Source organism: Saimiri boliviensis, chromosome 16 (assembly GCF_048565385.1).
Source record: "Saimiri boliviensis isolate mSaiBol1 chromosome 16, mSaiBol1.pri, whole genome shotgun sequence".
NCBI classification, from domain to species: Eukaryota; Metazoa; Chordata; class Mammalia; order Primates; family Cebidae; genus Saimiri; species Saimiri boliviensis.
Genome location: NC_133464.1, coordinates 72,834,193 through 72,858,442, shown reverse-complemented (window position 1 = coordinate 72,858,442; position 24,250 = coordinate 72,834,193). Strand labels below are relative to the sequence as shown.

At 39.0% G+C, this 24,250-nt stretch overlaps 1 protein-coding gene across 3 annotated transcripts in view; it reads right to left on the bottom strand.

Moving 5' to 3' along the window:
• Window positions 1-24,250, bottom strand: part of CCDC169 (coiled-coil domain containing 169) — a 62,616-nt gene that overhangs the window by 1,031 nt on the left and 37,335 nt on the right. For all 3 annotated transcript variants that reach the window (XM_010344988.3, XM_010344989.3, XM_010344990.3), the window contains 3 exons: window positions 14,954-15,052; window positions 14,704-14,757; window positions 9,534-9,610 (listed from right to left, as the gene is read on the bottom strand). In XM_010344988.3, coding sequence (XP_010343290.1) covers window positions 9,534-9,610; window positions 14,704-14,757; window positions 14,954-15,052 — 230 coding nt within the window. The remainder of the gene's footprint in view (window positions 1-9,533; window positions 9,611-14,703; window positions 14,758-14,953; window positions 15,053-24,250) is intronic.

Below are 24,250 nucleotides of genomic sequence, written 5' to 3'. Positions count from 1 at the left end.
AAAGATACAGAGTTGTATGCTAAAGCATAATTTTTTTGGTATGTGAGTAATATCTCAATAAAAAATATTTTTAAAATATGCTTTGGGAATAATCCATTTCCTGTTAAAAATTTCTTTATTAATGATGTTTAAAAATGATTTTTTTCTGGTGAAATATGGAACCACAACCACCCAATTATTATATTTAATTAATATAGCTCATTATATTTATTATTTATAGTACTAAATGATTTTCTATTACACTAAGAATGCTTTGAGTAGCTTCGAAATATGGCCCATTTCTAAAAGAGCCAACTAACATGATGGCACTAATGTCTGAATAATAACTGACTAATGACACTAATGATGAAGCTGAGGCACTTCAATGGTAAAAGATGTTTAATCTCCTAGATGTCTTTTAAAGCAGTGTTTTCCAAACTGCAGAATGCATGTTAGTGGACTGATTTACTGAATTACAATAGCAATATAAAAATAACAGAAAAGGAAACAGAACAGAAGAGGAAAAAGAACATACATTAATTAAAAAAAACAGAAAAGGGCCAGGTGCAGTGATTCATGCCTGTAATCCCAGCATTTTGGGAGGCCAAGGTAGGAGACTGCTTGAGCCCAGGAGATTAAGACCGGCCTGAAAAACATGGCAAGACCCCATCTCTATTTTCTACAAAAAATAAAAAAATTAGCTGGACATGGTGGCTCATGTCTATAGTCCGAGCTACTCAGGAGGCTGAGGCAGGGGGATCTCTTGAGCCTGGGAGTTTAGGGTTACAATGAGCTATCATTGTGACACTGCAATCTAGCCTGGGCTACAGAGCAAGACCTGACTCTTTAAAAAAAGAAAAAAAGGACAGAAAAAGAAATATCAACATGCATCACACAGAGTAAGAGAAAATATTTCATAAATTGTGAAATATAGAAATACGTGAGTACAGGGATCACAATATGGTGTCAGTTACCATTAAGAAAGCTGGGAAACCATTCTACGGTCCTGAGTATTACAGTTTTTAAATAAACAGTAGTGGCTAAGCCGTCTGTAAGTTTGTTATTAATAGCATAACAGTCACTTGCAGTTCCAAATTATTGTCATATGTATTTTTCTGTCCTCACAAATAAATATATTATTACTTTGCTGATTCTTTATATTCAATAAAGTACTATAGTAATAATAACGTTTATTGAGTTAGGGATTTTTTAATAACCTCTAATTCTCATACCTATCATTCTTTCTGGGTTTCATCTCTGCATCTTATGGGTAAGAAAATGGAATCTGAGAGTGGTTACTTATATAAAGCCACATTAAATAATAAGTAGTGGAGGCAAAAACTTATGGGTCTATCTGCTCCAAAGTCAGTACTGATTTTCATCTACACTTGTCCCCACTTTATTCATGGTTTTACTTTCCACAGTTTGAGTTACCTGTGTGGTCAGCCACAGTCTGAAAATAGGTGATTACAGTACAATAAGCTATTTTGAGAGAGAGACACACCACATTCATATAACGTTTATTACAGTATGCTTTATAGTTAAGTTGTATTATTAGTTATTGCTAATCTCTTCCTGTGCCTAATTTGTAAATTTAATCATAGATAACTATGTATGTGAAAAAAAAAAAAACCATAGTATACGTAGAGTGCAGTACTATCCACTGGTGGTTAGTACTCTTATCCAAGGGAGATACATGCCAAAGACCACCAGTGAAACCATCCACTGGTGGTCTTTGGAATGTATATTCCTTGGATAAGAGAGGACTACTGTACCACCTTGCTTCTTGCTATTTTTTAAAAATACTGTACTGTATTAGTTATACAGTATTTACACTGCTATTTTGACTTGAGAATTTCCATAGTCTATCTGGACTGTCCCTTTTAACATAAAATTATTTAAAATGATTATAAAGTATGCATATTCTTATATAAAACCTAAGAGGTGTAAATATAAATCATCCATAATTTCACTAACGTATTTTGTGCTATAATTTTTGTTTACTATTATAGGTGTTTTGCTATATCAGTAATGTTCTTTGCTAGAATGTAATTTTTGCAACTTCCTAATATTAACATAGGTATTGACTTATTCCTTTAATGTTGGATATTTTGGTTGTGTTATCTCTACTGTAGCTGCTTTAAAAATATCAAAATCAGAAGGATATGCCCCTAACAATTTGTCTCTTACCAAGTCCTAGAATCAATTTCCCTCAGATTGTTTTGCTCCAGGGCACCAACAGCTTGCTTCTTGGTTATTTTCTTCCTTTAGGGCTTTTAATCACTTTAAAACTATTCATAAGCAGAAAAAAATGAGGTTTCACACTCAAGAAAAAAAATAAACTATAGTTTTCTATTTTTAAGAACTATTCCCATGGTATCAGTTCTGAGCTCCTTGCTTTCAGGAATATGATTTTTCATAGTTAACATACGCCATGGGTCACAGTCAAAAAAGTTACCTATTAACTTCTCTAGACTTTTTGGCAACTTACTAAACTTATCCTAAAAAGACTGTTTCTCCCATTTAATCATAAAGAGCCTTTTGTCAAACTGGTGTATGTAAAGATCTCTAGAATACATCCTTCAACCGCAGTATAGTTATCTTGTTCATTTGTGGCCATAATTCTACATAGCAGGACTGTAATAGCTAATATTCAATCAGGCACTATTGCTTTCTGCTAGAGTTCTAAAAGAATTTCACATTTACTAGGGTATTTTCAAATATTCTGATTAGTTCTGAACATTAGGAAAACTGTGTAAGTCAATATTTTAATATTAGCACATATGAGAATATCCACCAAATCAAACATTAAAAGCCATGGAGACTTGATTAAAAGTTGACAAATCATAAATGTACCAATCTATGAATTATAATAAAGCAAATACTGATGCAACCACCACTTAGGTCAATCAATAGAATATTATCATCATACTGGAAGATACCAGTATGCTGCTCACAATTATTATTTACTTCTTCCTTCCCACTGGTATTAATAATTACTAGCCTATGTTCTGATATCACAGTTTACTTTTATCTTTGAACTTTAAATGAGATCACATTGTACATATTCTTTTACTTCTGACCTATTTCACTCAATACTGAGAATTATCCATAATGCTGTGTGAGCTATACGTTATTATTATTCATATATATATATATAATGTTTATCCATTCTACTACTGATGTACATTTAGGCTATATTCAGTTTTGAACTGTCAAGAATAAAGCTGCTACGAACATTCTTATTCTTTTGGTATAAATGTATGCATCATTCTATTTGGTATATTACTAGAATTGTTGGGTAACAGAGAAGGTGTATGATTAGCTAAATATAGAAAGTAATACTAAAATGTATTTGATACGGTTTGGCTCTGTGTCCCTAACCCAAATCTCATGTTGAATTATAATCCCTGTTGCTGGGGGAGTGACCTGGTGGGAGGTAATTGGATCCTGGGAGCGGATCTCCCCCTTAGTGTTCTTGTGATAGTGAGTTCTCACAAAATCTGGTTGTTTGAAAGTATATAGCACTTCTCCATTCACTCTCTCCCCTGCTCTGCCATGTGAAGAAGAAGGTGCTTGCTTCCCCTTCGCCCTTCTACCATGACTGTAAGTTTCCTGAGGCCTCCCCAGCCATGTTTTCTGTACAGCCTCCGGGACTGTGATTCAATTAAACTTTTCTTACCAAGTCTCAGGTATTCTTTATAGCAGTGTGAGAACAAACTAATACAGTATTCCATAGTGGTTGTAGAAATTTATACTCCTACCCATAGTGTATGAGAATCCCCTATTCCTCCACATCTTTGACAACACTTGGAATCATCCATCTTCAAAATTTGTGGTTGTATCTTGTAGTTTTAATTTGCATTCTGCTTATGAGTAATAGTGCTGAGTCTCTCTTCATATGTCCATTGACCATTTGATTATCCCATTCTATGAGGTGCCTAATACCATAACTTCCTTTAAAGTCTCAAATTTGAGTCATCAACAAAAATTTCCAGAGTTAAGCCAGTAAGTAAGAAAAGCAATATTTTGAGGTAGTACCAATTATATATACCTAATTTGGATTATTAGATATAGAAATATTTCTATTAGATGAGTGATTGGCATTATAGTTTCAGAGACTGTAGAGGATGTTTTCTCCATTTGACCATTTAGTCATAAATTCATTCAAAAATTATTAAACACCAATTTTTGCCAGGCACTCTATTCAACAATAAGTGTCATCGGAGATGGAAGTGACTGATCTGGGATCAAGCACAAGCAGTGCTGGAGGGCACAAACCAGCTGAAAGGGCATGTATCCCAGACCGTGCCATCCACCTCGATGCACCAGCACCTTAAGCTCAGTTCAGACCTGTGGCGTGGAGGGCCACACAGGCAAGCTGATTATCAGCCTGATTCACAGCTGCTGCTACATAAGCGGCTGAGGAGGAATGAGTTTGGCATCCAGGTGATCAGCTTGGTTGTCCTTTGGTACTAACTTGCCCAGTTTTGACAGTAAGTGGATAAGTATCTTAGCCATGACCTGGAAAGTACATGATAAACAGAAGCTCAGATTCCCCAGGGATATGGGTCTGGGTCATTCTGCAAGAGGAAAAAGGCCCACACTTGAGTCATGCATAAATCAGCTTGGTACATGGAACTGCAGCTGCACTATAGCCCTACTCTCTCTGCCCAAACCTGGTTCCTAGCCTTCCCCCACAGGTATTGATCCTAAGAACCCTCACTCAAACTTCCTGACCAGGTGCAGTGGCTCATGCCTGTAATCTCAGCATTTTGGGAGGCCAAGGCGGGAGGGTCATTTGAGGCCAGGAGTTCGAGACCAGCCTGGTCAACATGGTGAAACCCTTGCTCTACTAAAAATACAAAAATTAGTCAGGCATGGTGGCGCGTATCTGTAATCCCAACTGTTTGGGAAGCCAATGCAGGAGAATAATTTGAACCCAGGAGGCAGTGGTTGCTGTGAACAGAGATCATACCACTGCACTCTAGCGTAGGTGACAGAGCCAGACTCCATCTCTAAATAAATAAATAAATAAGTAAATAAAATAAACTTCCTGCATGCTGATTCCCATTTGACAGTCTACTCACTGAGAGATCCAACTCCCAGCAATACTCAATGGAAAACCAAACTGCCCTCATAGTTCTATATTCTGGTGATATATATGTGTGTATGTGCTAATATATGATTATAATAAAGAAGTTTCACTTTCATTTTTGAAATATTTCCCTCTTCACTATTTAAGAAAATTTGAGTAACAGAGGTATATATTTTTAGAACAGATATAAATTGGAAAATAAATCTGAACTGCAAGATATTAATAAAAATATTTAGGGTGGTTATAAAGAAAAGTCAATATAGCAGGCTTGAGAGTATTGTCTTTGGAAAAGCCTGCTTGCGAGGTTGGTTCTTGGCTGGTATCCAGAAACTTATGGGTAAACAGTTCCCTAAACTGATATAAACCTTTTCCCAAATGAAAAGAATGATTCACTGTGCCTATGCTATTTGTACAAACAACGTGGTTTATATTGAATACCTGTTTTCCTTCTGGGATTCTGGAATTCTGGTGCATGCCAGGCAGAGGAAGCCTATGTGATCTGTTCCCAGCAGAAACACTGGGGGCTAAGTATCTAATGAGCTTCTCTGGTAGATAAAACCTCATTTACTGTCATACCTGCTGTTGCAACTCCTTGCTGGAGTTAAATTAACTATGTGACCCTAACTTGGAGAAAACTTTTGGAAGCTTGAGCCTAGTTTTCTTAGAATCCATCCCATGTGCCTTACCCCTTCGTTGATTTTGTTTTGTATTCCTTCACTAAAAATTTCCTGTGAGGCACATGGATTGGATAAAGAAAGAAAAAAGGAAAATATATTAGACACAAGTACAAGAATTTGCCAATCCTTATTAATTCTTCTAACAAATCACTGAATATGGGAGTGGTCTTGGGGACTCTGACACAGTGGTATAATGGTTTTTCTAGGGAAGTCCTTGTCAGAATTTATTTTAATATTTAAACTACATTATATTTCCAATAATGAAAATGTATAAAGATAATGAATAATAATTTAAAGCATTTGACTATTCAAGAAAGAATATACTTTATCTAACTAAATATATTTAATGCTACCTCATTAATCTTCACCAAAGAAATTTGCTATACTTGAGTGCCTCTTACTCTGATCTATGTTTAAAAAGGATTCTGACTTACAGCTGATTCACATCTTGGCTTAATTTTTTATAATGTTAAGTTATATACAAATGTTTTCCCCTACATGGAATAAAATTACTCAGAGAAGGTTTACCTGAGTAATTCTTCTGTATTTAGTACAGGACCAGGGAAAATTGTGTATATATATAACCTTCTAAACTTACAAAACATTCCAGTTTTTTTTTTTTTCCCTAAGAGACAGTGTCTTGCTCTGTTGACCAGGCTGGAATGCAGTGGTGCAATCGTGGCTCACTGCAGCCTTGACCTCCTGGGCCCAAGTGATCCTCCTGTCTCAGCCTCCCAAGCAGCTGAGACTACAGTACACACTACCACAACCAGTCAATTTTTCTAATTTTTTGTAGAGACAGAGTCTTACTATGTTTCCCAAGTTGGTCTTGAACTTGAGGCCTCAAGGAATCCTCCTACCTCAGCCTCTCAAAGTGCTGTATGACAGGCATCAGTCATTGTACCAGGCCCTCTGTTCTTTATCCTAAATTGGTTTTGTTTACATAGGAAAACAGTTTAAACTGCACTGTCATCTATGATTATTTTAGTGTTCACTCCAGTGAACATATTTAGAGTAGGGCTGGTGCTATAATTGTTCAGGCGTATCTTGTCTTATTATGCTTCACTTTACTGTGCTTCAATGATACAGCATTTTTACAAATTGAAGATTAGTAGCAACCCGGTGTTGAGCAAGTCTATCAGCATCATTTTTCCAGTAGCATATGTTCATTGCATGTCTGCATCCTATTTTGGTAATTCTTACAATATTTCAGACTTTTATTACTTTATCTGTTATGGTGATCAGTGATCTTTGATGTTACTACTGTAATTGTCTTGGGGAGCCATGAACCATGCCCATATAAAACAGCAAACTTTTTAATAAAGGTATGTAAGTTCTGACTGCTCTGCCAACCAGCTATTCCTGGGTCTCTCGCCCTCTCTTTGGGCCTCTCTATTCACGGAGACACAACAATATTGAAATTAGTCCAATTAGTAACCTTGCTATGGTGTCGAAGTAAAAGGAAGAGTTGCACATCTCTCACTTTAATTTGGCTAGAAATGATAAGCTTAGTCATTTAGTGAGGAAGGTATGTTGAAAGTTGAGATAGGCTGAAAGCTAGGCTTCTTGTGCCAAACAGTTAAGTCAAGCTGTAAATGCAAAGGCAAGATTCTTAAAAGAAATTAAAAGCACCACTCTAGTGAACACACAAATGATAAGGAGGCAAAACAGCCTTCTTGCTGATAGGGAGAAAGTTCGAGTGGTCTGGATAAGACCAAAGAAGCCACAGTATTCTCTAAAAGCCAAAACCTAATCAAGAATAAGATCCTAAAATGCAATTAAAAAAAAAAAAAAAAAAGAATAAGATCCTAAATCCCTTCAATTCTCTGAAGACTGAGAGAGGTGAGAAAGCTGCAGAAGAAAAGCTGGAAGCCAGTGTTCATGAGTTAAGAAAAGAAGCCCTCTCTGTAACATGAGAGTTTCTGGTGAAGCAGCAAGTGCTGATGAAGAAGCTGCAGCAAGTTCTCCAGAAGAACAAGCTAAAATCACTGACGAAGGCAACTACACTAACCAACAGATTTTCAATGTGAACAAACAGCCTCTTTTGGAAAAAAGATGCCATCTAGGACATTCCTAGCTAGAGAGCAGAAGACACTGCCTGGCTTCAAAGCATCAAAAAACAGGTTGACTTGTCCAAGGCTAATGCAGCCAGTGACTTTATGTTGAAGCAAATGCTCATTTACCATTCTGAAAGTCCTAGGAATTATGCTAAACCTACTCTTCCTGTACTCTATAAATCCTAGGAATTATGCTAACTAATTAACCTACTCTTCCTGTACTCTTCCTGTGCCCAGATGACAGCACAAGAATTTAGAGTTTACAGCATGATTTACTGAATATTTTAAGCTCACAGTTGAGACTTACTCCTCAGAAAATAAGATTTCTTTCAAAATATTACAACTCTTTGACAATGTACCTGGTTACAAGAACTCAGAGGGAGATACACAAGGAATAAATGCTGTTTAAATGCCTGTTAACATACCATCTATTCTGCTGCCCTGATCAGGGAATAGTTTTAACTTTCAAGTCTTATCATTTAAGAAATACATGTCATAAGGTTATACCTGCCATAGATAGTGTTTCCTCTGATGGGTCTGGAAGAAAGCCTTCTGGAAAGGATTCATCATTCTATAAGTCACTAAGAACATTTGTGATTTATGAGAGGAGGTAAAAAATGTCAGCATTAAAAGAAGTTTGGAAGATGTTGATTCCAACGCCCACAGATGACTTTGAGGGGCACAAGACTTAGTGCAGGAAGTCACTGTAGATGTTTTGGAAACAGCAATTCAGTCATCTCTTCAGGCTTCAATCTCATGATAAAACTTGAATGAATTGCTACAATCTCATGATAAAACTTGAATGGATGAGGAATTCCTTCTTACAGATAAGCAAAGAAAGTGGTCTCTTGAGATGAAATCTGCTCCTTTTAAAGATGCTGTGATGTCATTTTTGAAACAACAGCCAAGGACTTCGAATATTCTATGGAATTAATCAATAAAGTAGCAACAGAATTTGAAAAGACCAACCCCAATTTTGAAAGAAGTTCTACTGTGGGTAAAACACTATCAAACCACAACACATAAGATAGAGACATCTTTCATAAAAGAGACAACTGGTGCAGCAAATCGGTGCCCTATTTTCAGAATTTGCCACAGGTACCTCCACTTTCAGCAACCACCACCCTGACCCATCAGCAGCCATCAACATGGAGGCAAGACTCTCTACCAGCAAAAACATTACAACTCATTGAAGGCTCAGATAATGAATAGTATTTTTCAGCATAAAATCTTTTTAAATTAAGGTATCTACATTGTTTTTAGACATAATGATATTGTACACTTAATAGACTTACAGTAATGGTATAAAAATAACTTTTATATACACTGAGAACTCCAAAATTTGTGTAACTCATTTTATTGTGATACTCACTTTATTATAATGGTCCAGAACCAAACCCATAATATCTCCAAGGTATGCCTGTGTTTATGTCATTGTTAATGGTGTAGTTTTAAGCTCTCCTGGGTACGTATTATTTTAGTTTAAAAAATAATATATTATCGTGTTTGAGGACTAAAAATGCCTCTGGGATCTAAAAAAGAAATGTGTAAAATAGTGGAAATGATCATAAACTTCTTTAAGTTCTCTTAGCGTCTGCTATTTTATATTATTGCTATAAAACCTAGAAGGTCAACTTCCAAAATGTAGCGGACACCTGTTTTGTCAGTGCCATTTATGTGCAAATGTAATTAGTTAGAAAGAAAATACATAGCTAGACTTACGTTTTCACGAAATTCTCTTGCATTCTAGGCAGTTGATCCATCTGTTGCCTTTTAGAAACTTGATGTAAGCTAGAACCCTGAAATACAAAAATTTGACTGTTTATCCTCTTAGTTCATAATTGAGTTCAGAAATAAGAGAGTCAGTTCTCAATTCACTCTCCCACAGGTTCTTTTGTAGCATGTGTAAGAGAAGCTGAGAAAAACGGGAGTCTGACCTTCTCCATTATTATCAAGCCTCTAAAGATTCTGGAAATCCCCCATCTCAGCCCCATAGTACATGTGACTTATTAAAAAATATATGGAGGAAACTGTGAAAACCATATAACCTATGTGGTATAGATCATTAAAACTTCTTGTAGTAGACACTAAATATAGAAAACACACGCACCCTGCCATTATGGTACATAAGACAATAGAAACTTTAGTACTTTGAGGCAGAAACAGAAAGACAATATTTTCACTTTTGCCTACCTTGAAATTCCTCCAGGATATAAAAGTGGAGACTTCTAGTAGGCAGTATAAATGTAATCTGCAATTCGGAAACAATTGAGGCTGATGACTTTAGAGATGGCAATTGAAGCCAAGAGTGAATGAAATCATTCGTTAAGGGTACACAGAGAAGGAAGAGAATCAATAATATAAACTTGAGAAAGCAACTTATAAGGAATAGGACAATCACCAAAGATAGGCCATCATTTAAACAATAAGAAAACCCAGGAAAAAATACTATCATGGAAGTCAAGTCAGGAAGAGTGGGGAGTATTCAAAGAAGTGAGCATGGTTGGCAGTGTAAAATGCCTCACAGATGCTTCACCAAACTTGAACAGGAGTTGCTATATTTGGCTCTTAGGAGATAAACTGGGTGAAAGCCCAATAGCGGGGTCACAAGAGAAATAAAAAGAGATCAAAGACTAAAAAGCAAGGGCAATGAGCATATTCATTTATTCATGAAGTTTGGCTTGGAAAAAGAAAGCTAAGGTAGTAGTTTCATGAAGACAGTTAATGTTTAAGTAAAGGTCTATTTTGTTTTGCTGGGAGGGTTGAGCATGTCACAAGCAAAGGTTAAGCCAAAGGCAATGAAAGAGAGATTAAAAATATGAGAAGGAATATTATTAAGTAAGTCCTAGAGGCAACAGACTGGGGAAGAGGTTTGGGATCCTTTTCCTTTAAGACAGAAGGAACAGGAACAATGGATAAAGATGTGAATACATTTGAAAATAAAAAGTAGGAAAGTTGAGTTTCACACCTAATAGACTGTCTTTTTGTGTGTGAGCTACGATATAGATCATTTGATATGAGTGCAAGGTTTGGGTATATTGGAACAGAAAACGGAATTCATTCATTCATTCATTTAGCTAATGTTATTGAGCAACTACTGTATGCTGCCACTACATTAAGCACTCAGGTACAAAGACAAATGGGTCATGGTTCTATTGGGGAAACAGCAAAATAAATAGGTGATTACAGTTAAGTGCCTTGATAGAGATGTGCACAGGTGCTTTATAAGCACACAGATGAAGCTAATTGAGGGTGGTGGAGGAGGGCTTCAAATGGAAGAGTAGCCAATTAAGAACTAAGGAAAGGATACAGTATTCTAGGCAGAAGGAACAGTAAGGACCTTAGGTATAAAGCAGCAGATATATCCAGGAATTGCACATAGCATTTGGTCTAAATGCAGTCCAGGATATTACCAGGAATAATGCTGCAGAGACAGGAACAGCCAAGTTGGAGAGGACCCTGTGGAGACCACATGACAGAGCTTTGCTGTGATCTTCTGGGCAATGCAAACTGAAGGTTTTTAACAGGAAATAGCACTGTTATATCTGTATTTCAGAATGATCACTCAGACAGCAGAGAAGAAAAATGCACCCATTTTGGTAGAGTTAGTTAAGACTTTGGTAACTATGCTGTTGAGATTATATCTCAAGTGCTAAATGTAAACCTAGGGAGCCATATTTTTAAATGAACAATAACAGAATTGTCCAAAAAGTCAGCAGAAATATTTGGGCAGTCTGGAATCTATGTCATGAGGAATAGCTAATGGAACTTAATATTTTAGCTTAGAAAACAAACAAAACAAAAAACTATGGAAAGACTGAGAGTCATTTACAAATCTTTGAAAAACTATCATGTAGGAGGAGTGTAGACTTGTTCTTATTCTTCAGAGGATGTAACTAAACCAATGGGTTTTAAGGAAGTTTCAGGAAAGGAGAATAAGAGGCACCATATGATGTTTTAACAATTTTAACAATAAGAACTTTCTGATAATGAAATACCAAAGCCTCAGATTCCTTATCTGTAAGCTAAAATCATTATTTTTCTCAATCTCTCAGAGCCATTACTAAAATTTTACGTTTACGAGGATAGAAACTAAAACTTAAGTTTATTATGTGTTGCAAAAAACTCTAATCAGTCTTTCTGCCTGACTTTAAATAATGCAATATACCTATGTATTACAAAGCAATGTCCATACTGTACTTACATTGTGCATATCAGACAACTCCCGAGAGGGGGAAACTGTTTCATTCAAAACAGTGAATCAAGAGTGAGACAAAGCCACAGAAAGGACAGCAGTAGAAGGATAAACAGCGCACTCAGCAAATAGTTCTGGTTATCTACCAATAAATCAATTATTTATGTATTCAGCATGGAAAGAACTGCAAATCATCCATTAACCTTTCCAATCACCGTAGTGTCCACATGGTTAGAACTGTCCTTCACTATAAAGATTAACAATTCACTCTAGAGTGAAAATCCTTATTAACATTTATACTAGGGACAGGATTAACATCTTCCTGGGAAGCTGTTAAAATAGGCTTTTATCATATGTTCAGTGATCCTGTAGAGTCAGAGTAGGATTATTTCACATAAGTGAATTTTACAGATAAACAAAGGTAAATGAATGCTTTGAGGACAAAAGACTTTATTTTTAACCTTACAAAAATCCTCCAACAATGTGTTATATATTATCTTTTTATTAATTACTTGGGCTTACGATTATGAACATAAATTCTGTTTTATGTTCAGTTCAGTAAATAATTTTGCATATTTACTTTTTGCCACTCTTTGTGAAAGGGAATAGAAAGCATGAGTCACCCTGCCTGACCTCAGGGAGAAACCTATAGCTGAGTGAAGCAAACAGATAAATCAGCAATAAGGGACCAGGTAGAAGGCTAAGGCAAGTAGAAATTCTGGTGCCTCTGTCACAGAGAGGGGCTAGGAGGATCAGGAAAGAAACACAGGAAAGTGATATTCATCATTTCCTGGAATTTATAACCTATTATATGCCAGAAATTTCACTCAGCACTTCACATATATTATTTTTCTACATACAAAATCCTTTCAAGATACTGATATTTCCTTTTCACAGGTGAGGAAGGAAATTAAGGCCCAGAAAGGTCACACAGTAATAAATACAGAGCTGGGATTCAAATGCAGATTTGCAATGGCTCTATAGTCTGGTCTTTTCATCATGTTATGCCCCACACAGAGGTAGTGTTTGTGCTAGACCTTGAAGGAAGTGGAACTGACACGTATGAGAAGGAGCATATTCAAGCACATAGTCTGAGGAAAGGCATAAGGGTGCCTGTGTTCTAGGAGGAATCAGTGCATCCAACCCAGTATCAAGGACCATGAAGTTTATGCTAATCATCCATTTTACAGACAAGAGACTACAAGGACTGATCCTATCTTATCTCAATGTCTTACTTACCTTAGTCAGCACTACAACCCACACTGCCCTTTACCCACTGTAGACCTGACTTTCTCAAATTTTTCTAACTATCCCATTATTGGCTTTAATCCCCAAACCTAATGCCCGCCCTTCCTCTCAACCCTTTCATTAATCCATCTAGATATTCCGGATTGGTGATTAGCAAATTATTCTTTATGCCAATCTCATTCTCAAAATCCTCTAGCTCCTTTTCTGACCTAGCTATGTCTTCAGGATTCCAACACTCTTTTCAGCTCTTCTTCCCTTGACTATCACTGCTGAACTTCTTCAGAGTTATACCCTAGATTATGTTTTCTTTTCCCACAGTGTATTTTCCCCAATGCATTTCATTCATTCAATGACTTCACTTTTTATATGATAATAATTTTCAAATCTTTGTTTCCTGAGAGTCATATATGTCCAACTGCTCTTTGGACACTTCCATTTCAATGGCACACATTGAAAACTGAATTTACATCCTAATCCTAAAACATATACCAAAAGAAGATTAATAGTGATTAAATAGTTAATGTCAGCTATTATGCTATACAAGTACTAAAAGATGTGGTGAATGCTATGAAACATTGAGATTGTCTTTTTAACTGTAACATTAGAAATCATAAATAAAAGAGAGCTCTGACAACATCAAAATAAAAACTCTACAATACCAACAATATCATAAATAAAATGGAAAGGCAAATGAAGAGCTTGAAAATAGATGCCACATCTTTTATAACTTACTGATCAGCTCCCTATCCTATATTTATAAGTACACACTTCTACCAACAGCAGTTCTTATCTCTCAGATCTTACCATGCATAATCATAAAGTGAAGTGCCTTTAATTTCATGATAGCACAGAGATAGCAGCAACCTGTTTGAATTCCAGTGGTTAGAGGTGAAACTAAAAGGTTAATTAAGGAAGCAAATATAAAAAATAATCTCTTAATTTGAAAAACTGCTAATAATCTCTTAATTTGAAAAACTGCTATGTCCTTTTTACCCTTTTTTTTTTTTTTTTTTTTTTTGAGATGGAGTGTTGCTCTGTCACTCAGGCTGGAGTGTCATGGTGCCATCTCGGCTCACTGCAACCTCTACTTCTCGGGTTCCAGCTATTCTGCCTTACCTCCCGAGTAGCTAGGACTACAAGTACCCACCACCACACCCAGCTAATTTTTTTTATTTCTAGTAGATTCAGGGTTTCACTATGTTGGCCAGGTTGGTCTTGAACACCTGACTTCGTGAGCTACCCGCCTCGGTCTCCCAAAGTACTGGGGTTACAGGCATGGCCATTTTTACCTTTTATACAAGTTGTATATTTTCCTGTTTATACCTTCCATATTTAGAAACTTAATTCCAACATCTGCTTCTCTCCCAAACCAAAAACAAAACCTAGAAAAGGGGAAAATATAATTTATAGTAAGAGGAATCACTAATAATTCGAAATAAAAAGAGTTACCTGAGACATTTCAGCTAGGTATGAACGGCGTTCATTGTTGATCCTGTGGTAGGCCTATGTAAAGACACGAAAGTAAAGAATCCAACATATGAGATGAGCAATACTAGCAAGACTAAGTTAAGGTTTATGTCTCTATAGTGTAGAAAATAGTTTTGTAAGCATTTTATGATAATTACAGAGTAGGTTTGTAGATAACATTAGAAATAATGGCAGTTTCAAAGGAATTGCTAACTATAGAGTAAAAACAAACCTTTGATTCTTGTTCCAGTTTAAATGCATAGTATTTCACTTGACTTTCAAGAGTCCTCTTCTCTTTCTCTAGCTGTTTAAGTAATATGTTTAAGGATTCCTGAAAATATAAATAGTAAAATTTTCTATGTACTCATGTTCTAAACAAAATAAGAAATGACAATTTCTTCACTAGCAAACGCCTTGTCTACCTAACATTCTGTGATTTCATAATTCTATGATGTGTCCTTTTTTTTTTTCTTTTTTTGTTGAGACGGAGTCTCACTCTTTCACCCAGGCTTGAGTGCAATGGCATGATCTCGGCTCACTGCACCCTCCACCTCCCAGGTTCAAGAAAGTCTCCTGCCTCAGCCTCCAAAGTAGCTGGGATTACAGATGCCTGCCACCATGGCCAGCTAATTTTTTGTATTTTTAGTAGAGATGGTTTTGCCATGTTGGCCAGGCTGGTTTTGAACTCCTGACCTCAGGTGATTCACCTGCCTCAGCCTCCCAAAATGCTGGGATTACAAGTGTGAGCCACAGCACCTGACCGATGTGTACTTTTTAAGTATCAGTAATAACCACAATATTTATTTAACCGTAACAATATACATGTATTGTACTAAGTGCTTTCCTTTTTTTCATATTAAACAATCTTTATTTGAAAAACAGTATCATACAAATGTAACACTATCTATCAAACTTCAATAAGGGCGACTTCAGCATCAACTAATGAATCGTAGCTAAACTAACAAGAGATCAATCAAAAGTCCTTTAAAGGGAGCAGTACTGGCTGATGTTCTGCTGAGGCTCTGGGCATTCAGGACCCAGCTACGGGGAAAACAGAATCAAATCAACCGGTGCTCTGGACCCAAGCCCTCACATCGTGACCTTCCTCCCTCCCTCCTGGGAGCTCTGGTGGCCCTGGCACTTCCAGGTTCCTCTGGCACTCTGTGCCCTGTGGGGTGCAGGCAGAGCCCCAGGAACCAAAGGACCACTCTGGAAAGACTGGCACATGGCTTCATTGTCAGCTGGCTTCTGCCCGTTGTGGTCATTTTTTTTCCAGAGTGCCCAGAGAGCTCTCTCAATTGACATGGCAGTCATCCAGTCTTCCTGAGATGTTTTCTCATGGAAGAGGGTCTTGCTATGAAAACTTGAAGTGTCTTTCTTCAATTCTTGGGCCAGTTCTTGGAACAATTTGTAGCAGTCTGATACAAGCAGTTTGAGTTTTCATGCACCTTGTGAAGCCTCAGGTCAGGGTCCAGGCAGTAGGTGTCCTCCTCCATGGACTGTTGCTGAGGCCCCATTACATGTTCTTTCTGCAGTTCAGACAGAGTGAGAAGGGTCAGCAATTGCTTCAGGAACTACTTCTCAGGCTGTGCATTTGCTCCCTGCAGAAAGGCCTACTCCCCAGAATAGTGGTTCATACCTGTAATCCCAGCAGTGTGGGAGGCCAATGCAGGAGGATTACTTGGGCTCAGGAGTTCCGAGACCAGGCTGGCCAACACGGCAAAACCCCGTCTCTACTAAAAATACAAAAATTAGCTGGCATGGTGGCACACGCCTGTAATCCCAGCTACTCAGGAGTCTGAGGAGGGAGAATTGCTTGAACACAGAAGGCAGAGGCTGTAGTGAGCCAAGATCGCACCACTGTACATCAGCCTGGGTGACAGAGTGAGACCCTGTCTCAAAAAAAGAAAAAAAAAAAGGAAAGGCTTGCTCACCAATCAGACTTTGGTCTTGTCCTGCGAGTTCTTTCCTTCTTTGGATTTCTTCCCATAATTGCATTCTGCTTCTTCAACTTCCCCTCAGGAAGTAAGGATGCACCTAAGCTACCATTGTCATCCACAGTCTTCAGAGGAACTTGTGGCTGGGATGCTGGGGGACCCACTATGTCCTGCTTCCCTGATCCCCTTTGCTGATCCTCCACATTGTCTCTTACCACCTTCAAGCAGATGCAGGGTGCTCAGCGCGGTGTGGGCCAGGGAGGTCAGTTGCCTCACTTTCATTCCTGCCTTGGCCTGCTCCCGGCTTTCCTTCTTCTCCTTCTTTGCCTGCAAGTGTCACTTCCATCTTGCAATTTCTTGGCTGGGCAGCTCAGCAGGTTGCTGAAGGTCAGTGCTGTCATTCAGATCATCTGCAGTTTGCCCCTGTAGATCTTTTCCACAGTGCTGTGAAGTGTGAGGGATGTGCTTTGCATCAGTCACTTGGGGAGGTTCAGGAGGCCTATTTTTTCATGCTTTTTTCAGAAGCTCACTGTTTTAGTATATTCTCATGCTACTACGAAGAAATACCCGGCACTAGGTAATTCATAAAGAAAAGAAGTTTAATTGACTTACAGTTCCGTATGGCTTGGGGGGGCGGGCCTCAGAAAACTTACAATCATGGTGGAAGGCACTTCTTCACAGGACAGCAGGAAAGAGAATGAGAGCAAGCAGGGGAAATGCCAGACACTTATAAAACCATCAGATCCGGTAAGAACTCAGTATCACAATAACAGCATGGGGGAAATAGCCCCCATGATTCAATCACCTCCACCTGGTCCCATCCTTGACACATGGAGATTATTACAATTCAAGATGAGATTTGAGTGGGGACACAGAGCCAAACCATATCAGTCAGTCAGGATTTAGAACCTCTCAAGCAGAGAGTTTGGAGAGGTCAAGGACTGGCCTCCAGCATGGGTGATAAGAGACCCCTGCCGGCCTGGGGTGCTGGGAACATTTTGGCCCTGGCCTTTTCACGAACCTCACCCTGGGCTGAATCCCTCTGGGCCGTCTCTTCCCTTCTTCTCACTGCATGTCATCTCCCGACCATAAAGGCCACCACAACAGTGCATGTCCAGATTACCCAGAGCATCCACAGGTTCACCGGCACTAGTCCCAGGATTCTGCACATCACTAATTACTACTGCCAACAGGTGGGCCGGCAGCAGCTGGGTAGGCATTGTGTGGCAGGCAAAGGCACTCTGTGGCTCCCAAGGGCTCTGCAGCTCTGCTTCCACTTGCCAGCACCCTGTGGGCCACAGCTGACCACTGAGAACCCTGCGGAGTGTTTGTCTCTAACACAAACAAGGACCTATCAACCAGGGTAGACCACCCATTGAGCTGGGGGTAGGGAGGCACCAGGTGTTTTAGAAAACTTTGTTCTTGATTTTGCTGTGCAAATATAAATGACATTACTTATGCAATGCCTTGGGGGAGCGGAAACAGTTCATGGAAGCCCCTAGCTTGGGCCACTCGTGGTCCCATCTAGCCCTACAGCACAGCTAGAGGGTCAAAGCAGGGCTATGTCTTAGCCCTATGTCCATACATAATCCTCTTGGGGCAGTGTGATGGCCTATCTGTGGTGAGGCTCATTATCCTAATTTCAAGTTTCCTTCTGCTTCAGAGAAGCCTGGTCCTGCCAACAAATAGTCTGTCTACCTTACTAGATTGAGCTCCTTGACGAAAGGGCTATGTTTTCTGCATCTCCTTATCCCCAGTAGCTAGCCAATGCCCAGTACACACTACGAGCTCAGTCATTGTTTTGTTTTCTTGTTGACGCTACTCTGACTTAAGGCTTCCCTTCTTTATCTCCATATTCAGATCTGTTAATGAGTAAGTGGGTAAAGGTCCCTCTAGCTTTAAAACACCTTCAATATAGAGAGAACTCAGAAACCAGAACCAGAAGCTGAGGAATGGCCAATGGAGCATTTTCCCTGTGTGATGGATGGGACCTTAGCTCTGGCTACTAGCGTGGTATCTTGCCACTTGAAAGTCTCTGCAGAATTTGACCCTAGTTTTCAAATCAGACTCTAGAATGATGTTCGGTGTTGGTGGTTTTGTTTTTTGAGACTGTTACTGACACAACAGCTTCTGGAAGTCTTTTTCACAGAGCATATGGGGGCTTCTTTGGCCAAATTGGGTGAGTGCAGGTTCCATCAGCTCGGCAGCTGCTGTCTGGGCCACAGTCTTTCTGCTGAGTCCTGCTCTTATACAGAGGTTTTATCAGAGGCATTTGAACCCGAGCAACTCCATCTTGAATAGAGACTGGGTAAAGTAAGGCTGAGACCTACTGGGCTGCATTCCCAGGAGATTAGACATTCTTAGTCACAGGATGAGATAGGAGGTTGGCACAAAGTACAGGTTACAAAGACTTTGCTAATTAAAAAAATGCAGTAAAGGAGTGGGCCAAAACCCACTAAAACCTGAGATAGTCACAAAAGTAACCTCTGGTCATCCTCACTGCTCATTATATGCTAATTATAATGTATTAGCTTACTAAAAGACACTTCCATCAGCACCATGACACTTTACAAATGCCATGGCAATATCAGGACCTTACCCTATATGGCCTAAAAAGGGGAGGAACCCTCAATTCCAGGAATTTCCCACCCCTTTCCCAGAAAACTCATGAATAATCCACTCCTTTAGCATCTAACCAAGAAATAAGCACAAAAATAGTTAACCAACAGCCCTTGAGGCTGTTCTGCCAATAAAGTAGCGATTTTTTTATTCCTTTACTTCTTAATAAACTTGCTTTCACTTTCCTCCATGGCTTTTCCTCAAATTCTTTCTTGTGCAAGATCCATGAACCCTCTCTTGGAGTCTAGATTGGGACCCCTTTCCATTAACAGACATTACCGTGTGACTGTCTATATCATCTGCCACAGGTATGAAAACAATAACAACCAAGAGCCTGAAGGTGCCAGGATAAGTGCCTGTGGAGGAATCCTGCTCCCTGCAGGCACATCTAAAACATGTTCCTGTGCTCAGGCCCTGCTCTTTCCAAAAAGGCAGGTGCAGGGACTCCCAGGATCCCGCTGCCTTGGATACTACAGTCTGTGTAGGCAGCATAACTAAAGTGGTGAGAGCTACCATGATAGTGAGGGCCATGAGCAGGATGGTCAAATTACAAGGCAGCATCCTGCCCTCTGGCAATGAACTGGGTCACTCAGTCCCTGTCTCCTGCTCAGAGTTGCCATCTTGGCGTGGCTTCCTTCAGGAGCATTGTGAGCTCTCCCCCAGGACCCGCTTCTTGGCTTCCCTTTGTTACTGGATGGGAAGTCTTGACTGCAAGTTTCTTGGTGTACTGAAGAAAATACTCAAACAAAGCAACGGATGACAGCAACATAGATTTACTGAAGCAAAAGTACACTCCACAGAGTGGAGCAGGCTCAAGCAAGTGACTTAAGAGGTCTGAATATAATGTTCCCTGGGGTTATTAACTAAAAGAACTTGATAACACCCTTTAGAGGCTTCCAATTGGTTACACCCTATGCAAATGAAGATGGCCCACAACCAACCAGAGGCTGAAGTGAAGACTTGGCCTGCAATCAATCAAAGGCTGACATGGAGTTATACCCTATGTAAATGAAGGACAGGCCCATGACCAATGAGAGGCTGAAGTGAAGACTTGGCCATGATCAATCAGAGGCTGAAGTAAAGACTCAGCTCATGACCAATCAGAAGCTGAAATTTTCCTTTAGGTTTAATTCCAAGAAGTCAGGGGCAGGTTAGCCTTAGGGCCCCTGTCTCCAGACCCTATTCTCCTGCCTCACCTTCTCCAGACTCTCAACAGGTGGTGGCCTCTCTGGCCCTGCTGGAGACTGTGTGCAGGGAGGGAAGGGGTGGCTGACAGGCCTGCCTGAGGTGGGTGGGCAGTCTGTGGCCTTTGGGCATGGCCTATTTCAATGGAGGTGGCCCCTTGTCCTGCCCTGGCCCAGTCCACCTCCAAACCTCTGGGAGCCCTGGGCCTGAGTGCTTTTCATAGATTATTTCATCTAATCCTTACTACAGTTGAAATGGCTAATATATTTCTATTTAACTGTTGAGAAAATTGCAGCTTATATAGATAACATAACTGGCTCAAAGACATGCAGCTGATAAAGGTAGAGCTAAAATTTGAACCCAGATAAAATGACCCCAAAGGCCACACAGGGTAAGCAATTATTATATGTGTGTTCATTCTATTGCTACCATTGTAACAAACGAGGTACAGGCAAAGACATTTAAAGAGGATGTCCTATTGTTAACTGTATACTCTAAGTCAATTTTTACTTCCTGGGAAAACTTCAAAATCTACAAAAACAGGATCAAATAGGCATCCAAATACAGGAAAAGTTTATGGCACTTTTTTCACAAAAAAGATGAAATATAGTGAATTATCTTAATCCACATCAATAATACCATACATAAACATAATTATAAATTATCAGAGAAATATTAAAATGTATAATTTTTATCTTCCAATCTGAGTTACACTAGTTTCCTGGTATTAGTGAAATAAAGGTAAGCAAACCCTTATGTAAAAAATTCCAGCTATTTGTGATGAGGGGTATCTAGGTTAATGTCTTAGTTTCTAGAACTGGTCTACTTTGTAATATCCTCACAATTCTCCTGATTATCAACCTTAATGCCTGTTATACTCTACTTCTTTCCCTTCTTTGACTTGATTTATAATCTCCTTTTCCTGATCATATTTTTCTCTTTTTTGTGTGTATCAGTGCATCCCTCACAAACTCTAAACCTTTCTTTTCCGAATGCAACTTTTCATAAGAGCCTCCTTCCCCATCTGTTTTAGATTTTTCAGCAAGGACCTAGAATTCCACAGTTTCCTGGGTATCACATATAGAAATGCAGAAAAACTTTCAAGAATCTTGTAATCCTTCTACCTGGACAACATTCACTGAGGGTAGAAATCTGTACTGATGTGATGTTTGGGGATGAGGAGATCTGGGAAAGAAGTATGTGGACGGCCCTATAAAGTAGGAACAAAAGGTGAAATCTCTGTATTGCACAGGAATTTTCACCACAGAGCACCCACTATGTAAGAGGATTAAACCAAGTGGACCAAAGACTTAACCAGGAGATAGCATCTAGATTCTGTTCTTGGTCACCCCAGTGCATGGACAATGAGCTCATGAACAGTAACCACAGTGCTGAGATGGCAACTTTGCATTAGCTCAACAGCATGGGTTCCTTCCCACCAATACTAACCTATTACTGCTGCTGCTCCATGTCTAGCCTGCCAACAAGAGACAACAACATGAGCCCCTGTTACTGTGCCACTCCTCAAGAAGATCAGTCAGCTGCTTGGTGGCAAGGGGATTATACAAGATGCCTTTCACCCGCAAAAGAGCAACAATTCATCCTGACATGTGTTCCTGTTACAGTTGTACCTTTCTTACCATAGTGCTTCAGCCAGCAACATACTTTGGCAATCTATCAGTTCTAAGAAGAAAGTTTTTTTGTTTTTTGGTTTTTTTGTTTTGTTTTGTTTTATTTTGTTGTTTTTACTCAAAAGGGCTCCTTTAGGCAGAAAAAAATAATCTTACCGTCCTTTTCAGGTAGGACTGGCTGGACAGTCAACTGGTTGACATGCAAGACTGGCAGCCTAGCATAATTAGTGGCTCAAAGCTTATGAGTTGAAGGCAGAATGCTAGGCATAAAGCTAAATCTGTAGCAAAGAAAACCCATGCTACCACTAGAAGATAACGTGTCCGTTCTGCAGAAAAGCTGGATTCTTTATGATTAGTCTTGCCTCCCGAGCCTGCCCTGTGATCACAGAATTGAACATTACAAAAATGCCATTGGGAACTTGCTGTTGGAACTTATTGCTGTGCGTTTGTGAGTTCAGGTAAATTGATCAGTTGGTTTTAGCCCAATAGACCCAGGTGCCAATTTACTCTAAATCTGTTTAGGTCTGGGTTGTTTAATCATCCTACACTTTTTAGTTTTCTCTTATATTCCAGGAAAACCATTAAGAGGTACCCCTGGCTAAGAGACTTTCACATGTCAGAAAATTTTTCAGAAAGTTCATATAGAGGAATAACTGTCTCTCCCTCTAATGCTGCCCAGAAATGGTTGGTCCCACCCAACTCGAATCCACCACCCAGAAATGACTTATGTAGACATTTAAACCTTCTCTGCCAACATTTCAGCACATAGTGTTCAGATTACCAAATACACAGCCCTTGGGGAGGTATGTGATCTCATCCTTAGAAAGAAAGGAGATGAATGGAAATAATTTTCTAAGGTCAGTCTGACCAACTGTCACATAATGCTATTTGAACCGTACCATCATGACTGTGCCAGCACCTGATGAATGATGAACACCTCCATCTACTTCTGGGTGTGAAAAGGTACGTAATACACTGATTTACTGCTAGATCTAGTCTCCCACTAGCCTCTGTCCTGGTAGTCTCTGACTCCTCACATATGCCACAAAGATTAGTTCTAATACCTAAATAAATAAAAGTACTACCAGCCTTGAATTATACTTAGGAATTCAATTCATGCTTCAAATAATCTTGTAACTGTGGCTCAAGCCTTCAATCATGAAAACCTGAAGATTCCCTGTCCCAAGTGAAAGGATAAAGGTGGCCGGAGGGGTGAAGGTTGATACATACTGGATAGGCCAACATAGCATCTTTAAAGAGCAATTTTTACCTAGGAATATGTTCTGGGCTCTGCATTGTGCATAAAAGGGCCATCTAACTATAGGTCCAGAGCCAAGGGGCTTGGTTTCCTGAACTATGTCTCTGTGTACAGCTCTGGATCAGTGATGGGGGAGAGTAGAAAAGAGGTACTATGGTTGGCCAGGCTATGTAAGGTCTCCACCTCTAAACTAATGATCTCTGGGGACAAATAAAGCAGTGAAAACTCTTCTTTCCATCATAAAACATATGACTGAAAGAAGGAGAGAACACAACGTGCAGAAGGAAGGGAGTTCTGTTCCAGAAGAAGGCAGAGGGAATGCTGATCAAACCAAACCAAAGTGTCCTCTACAAAGGAGATGTTAAAGTCTAGGGTTTGGCCATGGTATCTGGGTTGCTGAAAAGGAGTGGAAGATGAGGGATTAATGGAATTAAGCAGTCAAAGGAATTGTGAGGCTATATTATTTGTTGAATTTATAATCAAGTTCCCCAAAACATTGGTAGGAAAGTAGAGAAGAAAAGGGTTAGATAGAGGTCAGAGCAATAATATACTCATTTGGTTTAAAATTTAATCCTGAACTGATAATTGACCATTTTCAGTAACTCCGATCAGTTCTCACATTGTTGCAAATTAAGGGAAAAAATCGTCAAGTCAAATTCTCTCAATTATATTGGTCATGATCTAGGTCACTAGATCTATTAAAAGAACAATTCAAAGAAAAATGGAAGCAGCTAATTTAAATCTCCACAAAGCAAAACTGCAAGATATTTTAGAGCTCATACCTTCCTGAAATACAGTTAGTTCTCTTTATTTAGAATTTTAAAAATATATTAAGAGAATAATTAGATGAAACAAGACAAGTTCCAGTCTCTCAAAATAATTCTAGTGATAAAACAAAT